This window comes from Haliaeetus leucocephalus, unplaced genomic scaffold, assembly GCF_000737465.1.
Source record: "Haliaeetus leucocephalus isolate CR32 unplaced genomic scaffold, Haliaeetus_leucocephalus-4.0 Scaffold13, whole genome shotgun sequence".
In the NCBI taxonomy this organism is placed as follows: Eukaryota; Metazoa; Chordata; class Aves; order Accipitriformes; family Accipitridae; genus Haliaeetus; species Haliaeetus leucocephalus.
This window is the reverse complement of record NW_010972449.1, coordinates 444,302-460,911: the sequence shown is the minus strand read 5'-3', so window position 1 is coordinate 460,911 and position 16,610 is coordinate 444,302. Positions and strand designations below refer to the sequence as shown.

At 39.1% G+C, this 16,610-nt stretch overlaps 1 protein-coding gene across 1 annotated transcript in view; it reads right to left on the bottom strand.

The window, feature by feature from the left end:
* Positions 1 to 9,292: 9,292 nt before the first annotated feature.
* MED13L (mediator complex subunit 13-like) overlaps positions 9,293 to 16,610 on the bottom strand; it is a 203,120-nt gene continuing 195,802 nt past the window's right edge. The window contains exons 29-31 of the mRNA XM_010574210.1: positions 15,582 to 15,743; positions 13,382 to 13,494; positions 9,293 to 12,146 (exon numbers count right to left, since the gene is read on the bottom strand). Of these exons, the coding sequence (XP_010572512.1) occupies positions 12,014 to 12,146; positions 13,382 to 13,494; positions 15,582 to 15,743 (408 nt within the window). The 3' untranslated portion in view covers positions 9,293 to 12,013. The remainder of the gene's footprint in view (positions 12,147 to 13,381; positions 13,495 to 15,581; positions 15,744 to 16,610) is intronic.

The window sequence follows — 16,610 nt, the reverse complement described above, 5'->3', positions numbered from 1 at the left end:
ATCCATACAGCCAGGAAGGATTGAAGTACAAAGACTGCAGCATAACCTGAATTTCCCTTCTAGCAATTAGAAAATAAACTGATATGGAAGAATAAAAACAGCTGTGTCTGGAACCTTTTGTCATCTATAACAGACAGCTGTAGAAAGACCCATTACCCTCAAATGGGCAGAAGCAGCAGGTAGAGATGAAATGTCTTTGAATTAAGTGATTACACTTTTTGGAATAGCCTCCCTCCAAACAACACAATCTGGAAATATCCAGCATGCCTGCTGGAGCAGAAACAACACGCAGTCTGGGCTTTCCCAAGAACGACTGTACTGTTGGCAATGTGTAGATATGTTGCTATAGTAAAACATCCCTATCTGGGCAAGGCTCAGCCCACTTCAATTATCTTCTTGTTCGAGGACTTGATTCATTCAGTATTTTCACCTGTCTCTGCTGTCAGCCAATCCTAAATTACCATCTGTCCCTCTTGCTGACCAATCCCACTCAGCCTTTCAGGTATACATAGATAGATATGCACACAGCTGCTCCCCTCCTGTAGCTCTCTAAGCCTTATATGAGGCCTTTGTGTTTAGGTTGTGGGTTCTTTGTTGTTTTTTTTTTTAAAAAAGCTGTTTGGGGGTTTCTGAAGCAGTCCCTGTGTAAGGATCTGTTGCTAATCTCTGGAGTTAGTTTCTAGCTACAGCAGCATGCAAGGTAAGAATAATTCTCTTGTGCTGATAAACTTTTCATGTATGTGTTGCTATTTTTTTCTGCTGTTCTACATGGTGTTTTGGTTTGGGGGTTGTTGTTGTTTTATTATTATTATTTGAAAGGACACATGCCAGACAAAAGTGGAGCAGGCTTGCTTTCTCACAGGGAGCTGTATAAGGGTTGTAGAACTATACCTGGTTGCTAATAGTTTGTTGTTTCCTGGTTAAGAGACTGGTTTGGTTTGGATCACTACTGTCTGCTTCTAGGCCTAAGGCTCTTTTTCTGATGTAAAACCACATGTCTGAAGGGCAAGCCTTAAGTTCATGTGGGCTTATAGAAACAGTCTTTGCTCCTGAATCTGTGGAAGTAAACAGTTCCTGTGCCCTCCATGTTGTTTTGCCTACAAAGGTATTATTAAAAGTACTTGTGAATCTTGTGGGTTGATAAATAGAGTAGTCTTGGAAACCTCTCCCTGAATTCTGAGGGAGGAATTGAGAATAAAACCTAAGCTAGAGCACTGTACTACCCTATGCTAAGTAATCTGATTTGCTGACTGGTCTTTTTGTCTAGATCCCTGCCTAAGAGGCATCTTGCATATCCTTGGCACACTCTGTTCTTGCTGGGTATTCTCTCGATGAATCCTCATATTTTCTGTTTAGCTGCCATAAATACACTTCCCCAAACTGACAACAAGTTTTCTGTTTACCAGCTGCCTACCCTTGTACTTCAGTGCTAATACTTAAAAGTTTTTTCAGGCTTTCTGCCTGGGATTGTGACTGCTGCTCCTATGTGTTTGTCCAAAGTACAAAAGGAAAGGTTATGGGAACAGTACAGAGTATGTACGGGTTATGTACAGCTCATGGTGAGTGGTCTTGACACCTTATATTTGCAAGCTCTTTCTTCTTTTCCACCTCAGGTGGAGAAGAAAGGCTGGTGGAGGCTGGCTGCTGGGCCTACCCAAGAAGAGTGTTTGGGGCTGTCTTCTGGCAAACTAATGGTTTTTTGCCTTGTGTTGTCTGTTTCTAGGACATGCACTTGTTCTAGCTGGTTGCAATTCTGTGACTATGTAGGTTAGGTTTGAATTTGACTGCAAACGTGGTCAGGTTTCAAGCTGTATTGGCTTTTTTTGTAATGGGCTGTAGTAGCTGCTCCTATTCTTCCAAAAGGAACTTGAAAAATACTTTATCGTCTATACTCTGCTCTTACAATCAACAGCAGATATTACTCTAATTTCCATATGGGAAAAATAATCAGGTCCCCTGATTGGACCCCTTAAGGATGGGAAGTGTCTTGGATCACACAATGGGCATCTACCCTCTAAATGACAAGCACTCCATAGTCCTTTATAGCCCTTTCTAGGCAGGCTCCTGAAAGCAATCTAAGATCAGAACTGAAGCTCATGATCATCATTCTCTAATACAGCAATAATCTTAAGCTCTCTCTAAAAGAGAAACTGAGGCACAGAAAATGGAACTGACTTGCCAAGAGTTGCTCGGGAAGTCTGGAAAGCCTAATCAGAAGTGGTGACCTAAACTTTGATTCAGAGGCCTATACTTTTGTGTACCTTTCCCTGCCCTTTCTTTTTCTTGCCTTCACCTGTAAGAAAATCAGCTCTGGGGGTAAGTATTTGTTCTTCATCTTCCATGGACTGAAATTTCAGTCCAGTAAAAAACTTGCTGCCAAGAAGTACTTGCTAAAGAAGTGGTGATGCTCTTGATGACAGCAGTGCTACCTCGATGGTAGGGAGAGGCCAACCATAAGTTTCCATCACAGGAAGTTATCTGTCCTACTTAATATCTATTCTGTAGTCCTCCCTTGCTTTCAGGTGTTGAGTACCTCCCCTCTAATAACCAGAAAACTGTGAAGCACTTAGCATTCCAAAATGCTTTAGAGATGCACTGAAAACAATATAAAGGGATGTATAAAAGGAAACATACTGTGGTTTAACCCCACTCAGCAACTAAGCATCATACCCCAGCTAAACCAGCACACCTGTGCAGATTTTAGAGGATGTCTTTCAGGTGTCATATGGTGGGAACAATCTGTGCCCTGGTGGTCTTTGCTTAACCTCAGATATCTATTTTTTTCTGAAGTGAATGAATGATCCTGGTCTGTCTTTTTTATTATGGGCATTCCATGTCTTTGATCATATTTGTTACCCTTCTCTGTATCTTTGCAGTTCTATTATATCCTTTCTGTGAATGGATGGCCCCAGGAATGTGCAGAGTTGAAGGGATAGGCAAACTGTGTGTATACAGTGGCTTGACTGATTTCTGTTTTACTCTTTCTCTTACTTTAAGTCCTAACAGTTCATTTGATTTTTCAAGGGCATTGTGCTACTTTTATTCATGGAAATACCTACAGTGACTATGAGATCTCTTGAAGGTTACATCCCAATTTATCTTATATCCTAAGGTTGTATCCTAGTTCAGAGGCAATTCTGCGTCTGTGTTTGGCATAATTTTATTTAATTTTTTGTGCCTTTCTTACAGAGCTCCTTCTGACATTTTATTGGCCAGTTGCTCAACATTCTGGGATCTTTCTGTAAGTCTTTGCAGGAAGCTTTAGTTTTCATTGTCCTGAATAGTTTCATATCATCTTACTATACTGACTAAAGTTTGCAGGCTAATGCTCTGCATTCTTCTGTCTGAGGGTCTTTTACTTATAATGAACCAGGGATCCAGACAAGCGTATCAGTCTCATTATGATTGTTACACAGACAAGGAGTAACAAAGCCAACAATTTGCCTGGTAACAGACATCAGTTTTGGCAGGTTTAGAATAATAGCTTAGATCTTTCCTCTCATCCCAATCCTTCTAGCGTGCCTACCTTATTTGCTTATTAAATCTGGAGCTGTGCTTCTGTATGACTGTAGGCTTAATAACTGGAAATACTTTGTTTAGGAGGCTGAACTGGTGGATAGTAGTTGTACAGAAACTTGGAACAGCAGTTCTGTTCTGTAACTGCTTGGCCTCAGGCATGCTGAGATTATGCATTAATGCTTAGTGCCAGTGCCCCTCACCTCAATTGGTACTGTGGGCTGCCATCTGCTTGCCCTGTTAGCTGATTTGGTGGTAATGCTTATGAAACTGAGACAGTATAATAGTCCCTTGCTGTTTGCTAAATGTCAACGCAAAGGAGGGAGGCAGGAGTGGGGAGAGGTCTAACTGGGACTGGAGGACAGGGAGCAGGCTGTCTCCTGCAGAACCATGAGAGAAGGGAAAGGTGGAAGCATGGCCTGGTGCTCAGTGCAGGGCTTTGCCTGATGGCTAGAGAGAGCAAGTGCAATTTGGCTTGGTGACTTGGCTGCTTGTGTGCATTTGTGCATGGCTGTTGGGTTGAGCAGAGGGAACAAGACCTTCTGTCCAGCTCTCTGCCTGCATGGGTACATGTGTGTACTGTTAGGGATGTGCGGTTTCCTGTATGATCCCCAGTCTGAACTGAAGCACTGTGTTTTCAAGCTGTATAAAAGAACAACCCAGTTCCTGAGTTTCTCATTTGTGCTGAGATTTTGCTTTCAGGTTTTCCTTTGCAATGATATTGGATAGAAACTGTTTTCCATTTTTATTTTTTAAGCAAAAGGGAGTGCAGACTCTTAAGTTGGGCCTTGTTTCTTACACCGTGGTGTTTAGAAATAACATAAATCAACAAGTATCAAAAGTAACAAGGAAGTAATTGTGGTGGTGGACCCTACAGATCAGAATCTTGCAAATGTAATTGGAGGTCACTGTAAGTCCCACTCCCTGATCAAGAATCTGAAGACCACAACAAAGGGTTTGTGTTGCCTGTATGGACAGAAGACTCAGTTATCTACGTTGCCTTAACTTAAAAGCAGAGGTATTCTGGGAGAATGAAGCCTAGCTCCCATGGTTGCTAGAATGAAGCCACTTTCTACACACAGGTATTCTCAGGAATTAAGATAAAACACTTTAATTCACCTTCTTCCTTGCTTGTCTTTTTCCCACTCTGTTCTCTCCTCTTCTGACTGAAGTTGTTTAGGGAGGGAAGGTTTTGCCACCTCAGTGCAAAAATGCACTTGTGGAAAGAGCATTGTGTGTTCACCTGAGTGTGCTAGAGGAAAAATGATTCTTTTAAATAGAAGCAACATTTCACTAGTGAAAAAGGCCCAACATCAAAAAACAAGGCAACATAAAGTGCTAAGAGAAGGGCAAACAAGTGATGGGGGGAAAATCTCCAATTCCACTGCTAACAATAAAGGAGGGGTGTCTTATCTCCTGTTATTCTCCTGCAATAGAGAACAATGTGGATCTTGATGAGACAGGCCCACTCTGAAGCATGTTTTGTTTTCCACTTGGATTCCCTGTTATTTATGTTTAAAGTCACCCTGAGACCAGGCTTGAATGCTTCTTATTCTATGTTACCATTCAGGTTTCTTTTCTCTCTCCTGTCCATTGCTTGACAATGTGCACTAGTGGGTGTCACTGCAGCAGAACACCTTCTCAACATGCTCCCAGCTGTTGAAAGGTGAAGGAAATGCAAGGGCAATTACTTTTAACTCTAAAATGCTGCTTAACCCAGTAGCCTAGGAGAGTTGTTCACAGCACCTTTCTTTTAGCACTTCTATGGGCCATTACCCTGCTGGGATTAACAACCTCTCTTTCCCTGCCATACACACCTTACCCCATCACCTGCTTCTCTTGTACTTGTCTTTTCCCCAGGCACTAATGAAATTACCACTGAAACTGATTACAAGTAGGAGTGGAGTACTTTGACCAATGAACCCACACCTGTTTGTGTGGTTGACCTTTAATGATCTGGCTCTGTAGATGTGTGTAGTTTAATTTGGTTTTTTAAGGCCTGCTCTGTGAGGAATCTGTAGTTTCATTTGCCATCAAAACGTGACCCCTGCTGGAAGACAAGGGACATGACTTTGACTTATTAATATGGTAGACAACCTGGGCACAGAGAATATAATAGATGTGATTAATGTGACACTTCACAGCTGTCACTGATTGCAGAAATCACAGGTAACTAAAAAATGGTTAGCTTAAAAAGACTTCTTAAAGTATTCACCCAACTGCAAAGTTAAAAAAATACAATTTTTTTTTCTCATCTGTGGAAGTAGGTATTACAGAATTGCAGGAACCTGTGAGCTCTTTGTGCAGGGGGGAGGGTGTGTGTGTGCCTTTTTTAATTGGGATTCTGGGTATTGGAATCTGTTGGCAGGAAGTTCTCAAAAAAACTCTAAGTAGTAACAATGCATTTCAGAATGTAGTTTGTTCTTAGATTTATACCAGTTTGGCATTTTCTCAATGGCATAATAGTTAAAAACAAAGAGAGTGTCAGGCTGGTAGAACTTTTTTAAAACATGTCTAATTTACTGTGTAAGGAAAATAAATTCCATTTGTGAAGGACCTAGGCCTGCTATGGTTGCCATGTGGGCAGAATCATTTTTCTGCTGGCCTGTGTCTTTTAAAATGAACCAGCTGGAGTGAGTATCACTGCCTGTGAAATTAGATGATGTTGATGCGTAGGTGACAAGTATCTTGCAGAAGCAGGTAAATGAAATGGCTGTCAAACAGAAAAAGGTGCATGCGTGGTAGGACAGAAACCATGTTCCTGGGATATAAAGGTAGAGGAGGTGGCTAGGTACCTGAAGGTTCGCCAAGAACTGAAAAATGAGACATGGCTTTTGGGGAGTAGAGGAGCTGTTAACAGCAGAGGCTGTTGTAGTGTCCTCAAATCTATGTCAGAGTCTAGGAATGCTGCCTGTAATTAAACCAGTCTCTGGGCACTGTGGGCATGCTCCCTGTGGGGCAAGTGGAGGTAGCAAGTGAATTCTGGCAGGTGTTGCCCTTGGTTCTCATAGCAGGACCACAAAAGATACTCTTGTAGAAAGATTTTGTAGCAAGTTCTAGCAATTACAGTGTCCATGCTGGTTTTCGGGAAGGGGCCTTGATGCTAAGCATTTTTTTGTTTGGTTGTGTTTTTTTTTATTGGTATCATAACTCTGAGAAGTTTTAATAAGTAGTTGTTACAGGCAAAAAAGCTAATGCTTATACAGATAAATGAGCATGTATTACGTTTATAGCTTATATAAAATATATTATATATGCTTACAGCATGGTTAGCCTGTGAGTTGGCTGACAAGTCCCAGTCTAGAACCAGAGCAAGAGCTGATGTGTCCTGAATGGTCTCAGAACTGGAGCCTTAACACTGACTGAAGCAGAGTTAATCAGTGAGGTGGATCTCAGTCAGTGTCAGCTGAGGGTAATCTGTATTCAGAGTTAGCCTCTCACAGAAGTTCGTGTCATCTTGGTTTTGGTTTTTGAAGAGTATTTCAGATTTCATTAAAACAGCACTGAGATTTATATATGCCCTGGAAAGCTCTATGGGACTGCTGCTTTGATACCAGGTACAGGAACAGTCAGCCAAGCATGAAACAGGGTCTGCCCACATAAACATTTGTTAGAGTGTTAAGGTTCAGTTTCAAAATAGGGAAGTGGAAGCAGCAAAATTTTATAAACACTGCTTTGTTGTTAAAGACCAAAGACTTCCTGTTTTGGGATCTCAGGGCTGTTTCTATTTCCACTATAAATGGTGAGAGACTGACCATAAACCTAATGTTTACTTTCATGACTTCTGATGCTTTCTACATGTGCTTAAGCTGTTTTCAGGTGACCATGATGTTTTGCCAAAAATAAAGGACAGTTGGAAAAAGTAATGTCAGGATAAGCTTTAAAAACTTTTTCTTCATTGGTATTAAAGAGACCATCACCACAGTACTGTATACCTTTGTCATAAATATTACATTATTGTTACAAATCAACTGAGATTTTAGTGTTTTCATTCAATTCTTTGTTACAGTCCTCATGGAACAGAATATTTACTTGGTAGTTTTTATCTTTAAAGCCAGTGAATTAGCCACAAAGTAATCTCCATTTAAAAATATTGTTCTGCAATAATTCCATGTACTTACAGCACTCACAGGGGAAAGCTGAAGTTTAACTTGCATAAGTTCTTACAGAATAGTTACCTGTACAATGTCATTTATTATAAATTTACCAATAGTAAACTGAACTAAAAGATAGAAGTGTGAAAGTTTAAAAAAAAAGGGCAAAATCTTAGGGACTATTTTTGTAACTATCTAAATTTAGAAATTAGATACACCAAAATTCAAGTGGGCTGGAAATAACTACTGAGGAAATCCCAAGTGGCCATTAGAACAGCCATGAAACTGAGTTGCAATTCCTTGATATGGCTGCAGGAGCTGTGACTGGATGCAAGCATGGGCTCCACCTCTTCATGGAAAATGAGTTCTTTTAGTATATTTTGCAAGAGAGCGAGCTACAAAGATCAGTTCTAAAAGCATTTTGGGTCTGCAGAAACTCTCTCATCTCATTTTGACAGCTACTGTTGCTGAAAATAGATGGTTCCTACCAGCAGCACAGGCTAGCCATAGCTGATGGTGTAGTTATAACTGGAAAGAAAGGAAGGGGCAGGTTGTAGTGTGCTGTTTTTTCTTGTTTTAAGAGTGAAGCAAGGGATAGGGTATTTAAAATATACTTAAGGACATCACAGACTTGTCACTTCTTTAAATACAGAAAATTAGATGTTATCTGAAGATTCTGTTTTAAGTTTTTCCAGGGCTATTTCTATGGGACATGAATGCAAAATAGATCTCTGGTCTGGTTAAGGTGTAGCACTGTGAAGGGGCTTGGGGTCTAGTTGTTAATTTATCATTTTTTTGCATGTCTGTCTGTTTAGAAATGAACCTGCTAAATACAGAATGTCTTGGTCTGAAGGGACCTCCTGAAGTCTAACAGTGCAACCAAGCCCCTGGTCAAAGCAGGTATAATTCCATCAGGCTGCTCAAGGATGTGTCCAGTTGAGTCTGCAGCTCATCCAGGATGGGGATTCTGCAGCTTCTCTAAGCAACTGGCAGCAGCAAGTCTGGTTTCATATTCCTCTTTCATCTGGGGCTGACTGTGCTTCAGTTACCCTATCAGGAATCCTGCTGCAGGGGCGAGGAGGTTACAAGACAGATATGCCATTGAAATCTCCTGTTAAAGACTTACCTGCTGTGTACAAAGAAGTTTCATCTGTAGTTGATGAAGCTCCTGTGATTAGAGTTGCTAATGTAAAGCAACTACTGCTTGTGTGTCAGCAGATTATCCCAGGTTGCTTCCACCCACCCCATTTGGCAGAATTTTAAAACTGTTCATCTCTGCATTTACATTAGTGGCACCAAATTTCCTCTCACAACAGACAAGATTTTAAATAGAATGACTATTCTATTTTGCTTTGATTTGAATTTTAAAGAAAAGTACTGTTGCAGTGTGAACCTTTATAGCTTTTCATGAGCCTTATTACTCTGAAAGGGAGTCTGACAAAGCTATACCTTCAATGACATGCAGCAAATTGAAAAGGCAAGCAGGTGCTGGGTTAATTCAGGGAAGGCAGCAGTGTATGTCTCCAGAGTAAATAAATATTAAAGAGCCTTTAAACTAATTTCAGTTCATTCATATCATATGGAATCTGTACCTTGTAACACAAGCCCTCCTTCACTAGGAATGCTAAAACTCAAGAGTTAAATACTCGTAAGAATAAAACTCCACCAACAGTTTCAGTAATTCAATAATTTATTCATCTAAAAAAGTGTGTAAAAGTATATAGCTCTCATCCACAAGGTATATATGAATGACATTTAAAATGGAGGTCTTTATTATTATTGTTTCTTTTTATCAAAGTCTTTTTAGTGTATTGTACCAGCGATATACTGTAGATTTAAAATGAACTTCACATTTTTTTTGTTTTCTTTCAAATTGTTGGCTATATATAAAAGAAGCTCACTGCAAAATGCTCAGAGGAAAAAAAAAAAAACAAAACCAAAAAGAAATTCAGAACTCCCCAGAAATGTACAGCTTTTACATTTAAAAAAGGTTCTGAAATATACATACAAGCATGCTGGACATTCCCCACCCCCTCCCTCTCCCTTTAGCTCAAACAACTGTAATAATAATTCTGATTTAGGCATGAATTTCCAAAGTTAGAAATAAAAAAAAAATAAAATAACTTTCTTCACTCTGTAGGAAAGCCAGGGCTTGTACATTTCAGATTAATTCAGTAAAAAACTCACAAGTAAAATAATGCATATTTAAGGGAAATATTATACAGAACTTTTCACACTGAAGTACATAAGATTTTTCTTTAAAATCTATTGCCATTTATTTATTTTGCACAAAAACGTATAAATATGTCACCAGCTTCTCTTAACTTAAAAAAATTAAATAAAAGACACCAGATGAAAACTACTCCTTGCTGCCCTTTTTTTATTTTTAATTTTTGCTTAGAACCAGGTTTCTGGGGAAGAAACGCCCCTGGATAAAAACGGCCCATTTAAAAAGAATAAACAAAATAATAATTCAAAGTTCAGATGACTCCTGGGAACAAATAACCCCCAAATGGTAAAAGATTACAAATGTCTACTTTACATTTTTTCCTCCCCAAGTTAAATTTTTTTATACAAGTTTACAATCTTCATCTTTTTATGCTCTTCAAAAGGCCTTGAGAATTTTCTTTTCTGATTAAGAAAAAATAGTACTGCAATATTTTTAAAGTCAATTTTACACTGTACACATTAGATACAAATGGTTTGATATCAGATTTTTTTTTAACCTATACATTGCAAAGAGGATACTCACATGGGAGGTTTGGTGCAGAGAATGAAATAATCCATTTACAGGCTACTTCTCTGACTTCACCTTCTCATTACACAAGCGATTCTTTTTTTTTTATTTTATATAATTTGTTTTAAATGTTACATTATCTCAAGAAAAATACTTTTTAAAATCATAGAATTTCATTTTTTTTAACCAGAACATGAAAGTCTTTTGGAAGAACTTTAAAATTTGTAGGTTTTTCTCCACAGATAGATAACTAGGTCACACAGCCTGATCAAAGTGCCCGACCCCTCACATAAGGCAGTCCATGCCTGCTGCACAGTGCAACAACAAACATTAGAAAATGGAGTTTAAATATAAACCCCTTGAAGCCTGGAATGAAGGAGTCATAAAAATACTTCAATTAGCCATTAACCTTTAAAATGGCAATCATTTTACTAAACAAAGTAACTTTTCCACCACAGTGGTATAACTTCAAGTACTAATTTAATGATATAATTTTTAAAAATTATTTCTTTGAAATAATATTCCTATAGTCAGAAAAAATACACCAGATTTGTAACTGATTTAGTGTAAACAAAAACCATATTTTTGGATATGTACATGGACGAGTCTGCCCAGAATTAAAGGGCGACTTGGGTTTCAGTAAATAGTTTTCTAGCATCACTAAATTTACTGGAAATATATTTCAATCATAGCTCTACAATAGATTAATTTACCACTTTCCATTTGCCCTTACATTGGGCTTTAAAGTATTTTTCCTCCCTACCTCTCACTCACTCTTCTTCCATTAGGTAGTGTTATCCTTCATTAAACACTGGCCATTTCTTGCTTTAACCAGGCTAAATGCAGGTGAGAATTCCTTAAAATACAAGTATATCCTTACCAGAATACGCTTCCCTTCCCAGCTTGGACTTTGATTGTTATTAGCTTCACTTTTGATTTCTAGGTCAGAAGAGTGAGAGGTATGTAGATAAATAACCTTACAGTGGAACGGAGCTGGATTTTTAAGATATTCTACTGTTCCTGGTCCTTTATAATTTAATCCCTCCCCTCCCCAAACCTAAAAATAAATAAAGTATCTCCAGACCATTCATATCTACATGGACAGGTAACAAATGCATGCATTCATCCCAATCCACTCTGACAGGAACTCCAGGTAGACAGAAAACTCCAATATTTATACGAGACTACAACTGTGTGGACTTTTTTTTTCCTGCAAAGTCCCAGTTTATGATGATCAAACAACAAAAGTTTTGGACAACCCAAACTGGTCACTACAAGGTATTTTTACTTGCAAGGCTGAAACTGCTCTTGGTTGTTTCTCAGAGTTCCTAATGCAAAAAGATACTGTAGTCTTCCTTAAAAAAATAAAATATTAAAAAAAATAATCACACTGACCAGTAGTTACTGGGCCACCAAACTAACACTGGCTTGAGGTTACTCTGTGTTCACTGTTCTTGGATGTTCCCAGATTTTGGACTGAAGCTGCCAGAGATGTTAATGGGTAGTTTTGTTTTGAACACTGCAGAATTCACATGTGCTTTTGGAGGAACAGAAGCACAGCACAGGACTGGTCTGAAGAGAAGCAAAATTGTGATCTTTGCAGACTGTGGCACGTTTCTCAGGTTGAGGGGAGAATAAGCCAGAAGAACAAGTGCTTTTCTATCTATTAAAGTATATTCATGATGGCATTGTACAACTGAGTGAGCACCACAAAGTGGACAGGAAGGCAGGAGCTGCGATCCTGAGTGGCAGGGTTACACGTAAGCCAGGACAGTGCATTGTACTGCTCCAAAACAAACCTGCAGAAGAGAAATGCAGAGAGAAATGAAACTGGAATTGTTTACTGCTTTCCTTCTTGCCTTTTCTAGAAGATTTACTTAAACTTATCTCTGGTTTCTCCTGGACATACAATACAGCCTGGCTGTATTAAAGCTGGTGGTGTTGGCAAAGCAGGAAGCTCACTGAAAAGGGGGGAAGGGGAAGCATGAATTTTTAGTTTTAATATGTTTCAACTTGAACCAAGCTATTTTAATGTAGGCCCTCCCCAACATGTAGTAGAGATTAAGGAATCAGAGAGGGTCCAATACCACTGTATCCAAAGCCTTGAGTCTTGAACCCCTCTAAGGACAGAGGTTCCACAGTCTCTCTGGGCAACCTGTGCCAGTATTTGATCATGCTTTTTGTGTGATCCTGTATCTGATTAGAATTTCTCCTGTTGTAACTTGTGTCTGTTGTATCTCATCCTTTCCCTGTGCATTATGTCATCCTTTTAGTCAAAACAAAGACAGTAGTACCTCAGGACAGCTGTGATAGCTCAGTCCTCTAAAAGGATGCAAATTCAGATCTTCTAGAATAATACATACAGCACCAATGTTCTTAGATTAGATTATTCTTCATTAATGTTATTCTGCTGATACTGTCTACTTGCTTTAATGTATGTGTTTGTTCACTGGTGTGTTCCACCCCGTACGCTGTCTCATAAAACAAATCTTTTTTTCAGTCCCCAACAGGTGGGATGGAGGCAAACAGTCCTCTAGTTATCTTCAACAATATGATATGCAACCCTGTATCAATTCAGGAAGAGTGTCTCCTTTATATCCCAATTCCTAAGATACTGGTATCAGGAGAGTACTTTTATCTCCATCTATAAATCAGTTTGGTTTGGTGAGTAAAAATAATTACTGACACAGTCCAGATTAGACCACCAGGTAAATAGACCAATCTTTGGGAGGCAAACCAAGGTGTCTACTTGGTAAGGCAAAGCTGTTTAAGTGTCCTTTACATAGTTTTATATAGTAGTACAGAAAACTGATGAAGTAACCCTCAAAGTCCTGCTCGCTGGTGGTGGAGGTAGCAGCTGCAACAGGAGTTGGCCACTGCTCTGAGAGACACATGTAGGGCATAGTAGAGTTATAAGCTGTTGATAAAGCTGAGAAATAATTCTGCCAGGCTGAAAAGAAAAGGTGCCTCTGAAATTTCAGAGCTCAGTCCCCATAAGCCTTAGGGAGGAAATGCAAAACCTAAAAGGTGTTACCTCAAGACATCTGATGTAGTTTTAGAGTCAAGGGGGTGAGGAACTCGCTGAGAATTTCTGGCAGGTAGAAGCTCATCTGTCTGCGCTACAGAGATATGGTGATGTAATGAGGCCTGTGTAAAGGAAAAAAAATAAATTAACTCTTCATATAGCAAAAGATTCACAGTGAACAAATATACTCTGAATTGTCTTAATGGAAAATTGGCAGTTCTTTCTTGAACCCACTGTGACCGTATGTATTTCCAAGTTCCACAATGACTACATTTTTGAATAAACTGACTTCTCTTTATGACCGGAATCAAGGATCTTTAAAAAAGAGTGTGGAATTCTGTTCTTAATGTTAGTGAGGGAAGAAGTGATGAGGGGAAACACTTGGGATGTGTCAGTGGTTTTTTTGGTATGGCAGTAACAAACCATCCTGAGTCTTCAAACTCCCAGCAGGAGACCCATCACAGAGTCCCACGTTGAGGTCGGGTGTCTGACCAGAACACTTAGTGCAGCCTTTGTCCTTCTCTCTGCTGGTATGCTTTCTCCATCTGTCTCATCTGGAGCAAGGCTTGTGCACTAGTTTATACAGGAGTAGGAAAGGGATTTTGTATTCATCATGTGCTGGGGGTAGAGCAACCATGTAACCCTTTCAAGTGGGTAGCCTAATATGCCATGCAGCCTGCTGAGGCAAAACCTCCAATTTATACTCCTCCAATTGTGGCACGCACATTAGAGCTGAAATAATTTAGCTCAAAAATACTTAATCCAAATCAGACAAAGATGACTTGAATCTGTATGCCTTACATGCCATACAAGTTTCCTAATTGCAGTGCTGCATAAAGGAGACAGCACCACCTGCTCACTGAACAGTGTGCAAGTTACTGCATGAATTCAGCCCATTGCTTTTATAAAAATTGTCCAAACCAAACCAGTATGTTCCAAGTCAAATTAAACATTTAATTCAGCCTAGATCTGAGAGAGCAATTGTGTTGGGCTGGGGGTAGTGGGGTAGGGAAGGGTGGTGGCTCCTTCTCTCTAGTACAAATCTAGTATAAACTTATGGAAGGAATTCATAAAGTTGCCTGGAGCTCTGCTGACTGTTTTTACTGCTGGAACTGAAACACAGTCTTTGGATTACAGATTCACAAAAAAAAGGTAGTTTTATGTTTAGCATAAAGCTTCATCTCTAGCTCCAAAAACATGGTGGTTTATTTTTCATATTATTTTGAGCCCTCCATTCTGTTGCTTTAAAGAAAAGCATGTAACTTCAGGAAAATCTATCCATGAAGAGTGCAGAGCATAAGAAATAAGGTTTAGTACTTTGCTGGTGGAGGTGCTATACTGAATATAAAGCCTGCCATGCTGACTGCAAGTCATTGTTAACATCAGTCCTAAAACTGCTTTTTTTGCATGAGGAGAGAATTGAGAAATACTGAATACTTTGATAATTGATTGACATGGATGAGGGAATTTAGTTAAGAGACTTGCAAAAATGTTTAGTATTTGTTAATTAAGCTGGGAATGGATAAAGTAAGTGGTACTAACTTTATTATTCTATGTGTTGTTTGCTCAAATACTTATGTGATACTATTCAAGGCAGATCTTTTACCTTCTTTCCATACTCGCTAGTTCCCATTTTTTTTGATTCATTCAAATAAGAAGCTGCGTGACACTCTATAGGGATCAGTGAGTCCCTAGTAGTGGAACCAACTCTGCTGTATACATCTTGCAAGTACTTGCAATTCTGGAATGGAAGGTATCGGGTTCCTTCTGACACTACAGACTCCACTGTGCAACTTCTACAACTAGGGAAATAGAAATGGATAGTAAATCCTCTATCTGGAGGTGCTACTCTCCTTTCTAACTTTTAATCTATGTGTCATAACTTGATTACAGCAGAATAGAAGGCATGTCCCTCCTGTCTTAGGCTGACTGAAAACAAAAACTGGGATGCTTCTGTAATACCAAATACAGCTTTGATGATTCTGTATTTAGAAGCTGCCAACCTATTCCACTTTCAGGTAAGGGCTTTAGCAACAGAGAATTAAGTTTTAATGGCCAGCTATCTTAAGTAAATTTAAACCTAAAACTGCATTTCTGTTTCCAGTATTGTCACAGTTGTGGTAACATGCAAAGCCAATAGTTTCAAAGAAAATTCAGAGTATATAAATAGAGTTCTTCTCTTTTCCTGTGAAAGGATACCAAGACAGACCTTCAGGAAGAGGGGACACTGGTTTTGTGCCTGAGGACAGGATGACCAGAACCACTGTGGAAGATTCTCAGCTTTGGCAGTTGATACAAAGTATCCAAGAGCAAGAGGTTGCTGCTTCAGTTCTTCAGGGGCTTCTCTGGAAAGAAGACGTTCCCCTTGGCTCTGAAAGAAGAGTTGAAAAGGCAGGTTTGTTGTTTGATGTCATTACATCCCATGCCAATGACATTAATTTTCTTTACTAATTACTTGATATTTAATCCAGTTCTGTCTTGTTATTTATGAGCTATCCTTTAGTCATTTATGAATCTTAGTCAAAGTTGTCTAATCCCTTCCTTTTTCCCCTATAGTTGGGTTCTCCAGGCTTATGTTCCAGAATCACTTTAGATTCCCAAACAGCAATATTAACCTCCTAAATTGAACTGACTACATGTGGAGTTTGATGCTATGGAGTAACTTGGCGGTACTGGGATCTGGCTATGAATCTTAGCAGCTGCTTGTGTGCATGCAGAGAGTACACCAGTGTTGAATTTGTTTATAAAGCCACATAGGCTTTTCCTATACATATCAAAGCCAGCAGTTTGCAGTGCAGATCTTCCTGACTTCAGGTAGTAGAAGGATGTGTTACGCACTCAAATATGGAAGAACAGAAAGTATCTGCACCTTTGTAGGTTTTGTGTAAGGTTATGTTTGTTTTTTCAGTTAGTTGCATTGATAGCTTAGGAAAAACAAAATGCTACACTTGCTATTTGTTGCTGTGGACACTTGGACAGCAGATACTATGCTTTGTTTATATTTGTACTACCAAGGAGGGGAAGTGTGGGGAAAAGGAAACAGCTGTCCTGCTTTTCAATGTGTGTATCACTTATTGATGTACTGTATTTTTGCAGTATTAGTTAGTTGTATTCTTACATATAGACAAAAGAGTTATTTGGAAAGGAGAGAGTTAAACAATGAGAAACTGGCTGTAAAACTAACTTCATCAGACTTTGAGTTGCTGCCTGTCAGCATATATGTTTGTGATTTTATTTC